This window comes from Hippocampus comes, unplaced genomic scaffold (assembly GCF_001891065.2).
Source record: "Hippocampus comes isolate QL1 unplaced genomic scaffold, H_comes_QL1_v1.1 C16787424, whole genome shotgun sequence".
Taxonomy (NCBI): Eukaryota; Metazoa; Chordata; class Actinopteri; order Syngnathiformes; family Syngnathidae; genus Hippocampus; species Hippocampus comes.
Window position 1 is genome coordinate 1 of NW_017838899.1, and position 861 is coordinate 861.

At 42.6% G+C, this 861-nt stretch overlaps 1 protein-coding gene across 1 annotated transcript; it reads left to right on the forward strand.

The window, feature by feature from the left end:
* Window positions 1–24: 24 nt before the first annotated feature.
* On the forward strand, window positions 25–848 carry LOC109509154 (high affinity cGMP-specific 3',5'-cyclic phosphodiesterase 9A-like). Its single transcript, XM_019859050.1, has 3 exons — window positions 25–166; window positions 339–467; window positions 539–848. Exons 1-3 carry the CDS (start codon window positions 68–70, stop codon window positions 647–649), a joined length of 339 nt encoding a protein of 112 aa, XP_019714609.1. The 5' UTR covers window positions 25–67; the 3' UTR covers window positions 650–848.
* The last annotated feature ends 13 nt before the right edge of the window (window positions 849–861 follow it).

The window sequence follows — 861 nt, forward strand, 5'->3', positions numbered from 1 at the left end:
TATAGAATGTACGTCTTGAACAATAATGCCTTTAAATGACGAACTTTTGTGATATCTTCAGCTCAAGATGGTATTGATCAAATGCTGTGACATTTCCAATGAGGTGCGGCCCACCGAGGTGGCCGAGCCGTGGGTGGACTGCTTATTGGAGGAGTACTTCATGCAGGTGAGCATTCAACCAACTCATATTTTAATTTAAAAAAAAATACTTAAACAATTCTTCAGCAGATGCGTTGAACTCAAAGTTAAATATAGTCCCAACAGAACTGTACGTAAGCAGTGAGCAATCAAAAATGCACTTCAGGAAAATAATGCATGCTAACATCTGCGTCTCCCAGAGTGACCGTGAAAAGTCAGAGGGCCTCCCGGTGGCCCCCTTCATGGACAGAGACAAAGTCACCAAGCCCACCGCCCAGATCGGCTTCATCAAGTTTGTGCTCATCCCCATGTTTGAAACCGTCATGAAGGTAGGCTTCACCTGCACGTGTCGCTTGTGTGAACACTTTGACATGCCTTTATCTGCGGTCTTCTCAAACAGCTTTTCCCTCAAATTGAGGAGATCATGGTTCAACCGCTGAGGGACTCCCGAGACCACTACGAGGAGCTGAAACAGATCGATGATGCCATGACAGAGGTAGAACCTATTTAATCTATCGTGTATGTGTTTGAGTCGTTGTCTCGAATATGAACCATTTTGAACAGAGAGATTCACTTCATCCAGATGCAGACCTCTTGATAATTTGATGTCACATTTCTGTCATTGATTATTGAACATTTACACAAAAGCCCCTTGGCTCGGTGTAACATCTAGTCCAGTGGTTTTCAAAGTTTGGGAAAAAATAAAGATAAAAAAAAAAAAAA

Excerpts from the sequence above, each read along its gene's own strand:
- LOC109509154 (XM_019859050.1), top strand. The coding sequence starts at position 68 with ATGGTATTGATCAAATGCTGTGACATTTCCAATGAGGTGCGGCCCACC. Across the intron at positions 167-338 it reads TGGAGGAGTACTTCATGCAG|AGTGACCGTGAAAAGTCAGA; the intron begins GTGAGCATTCAA and ends TGCGTCTCCCAG. Across the intron at positions 468-538 it reads TGTTTGAAACCGTCATGAAG|CTTTTCCCTCAAATTGAGGA; the intron begins GTAGGCTTCACC and ends CTTCTCAAACAG.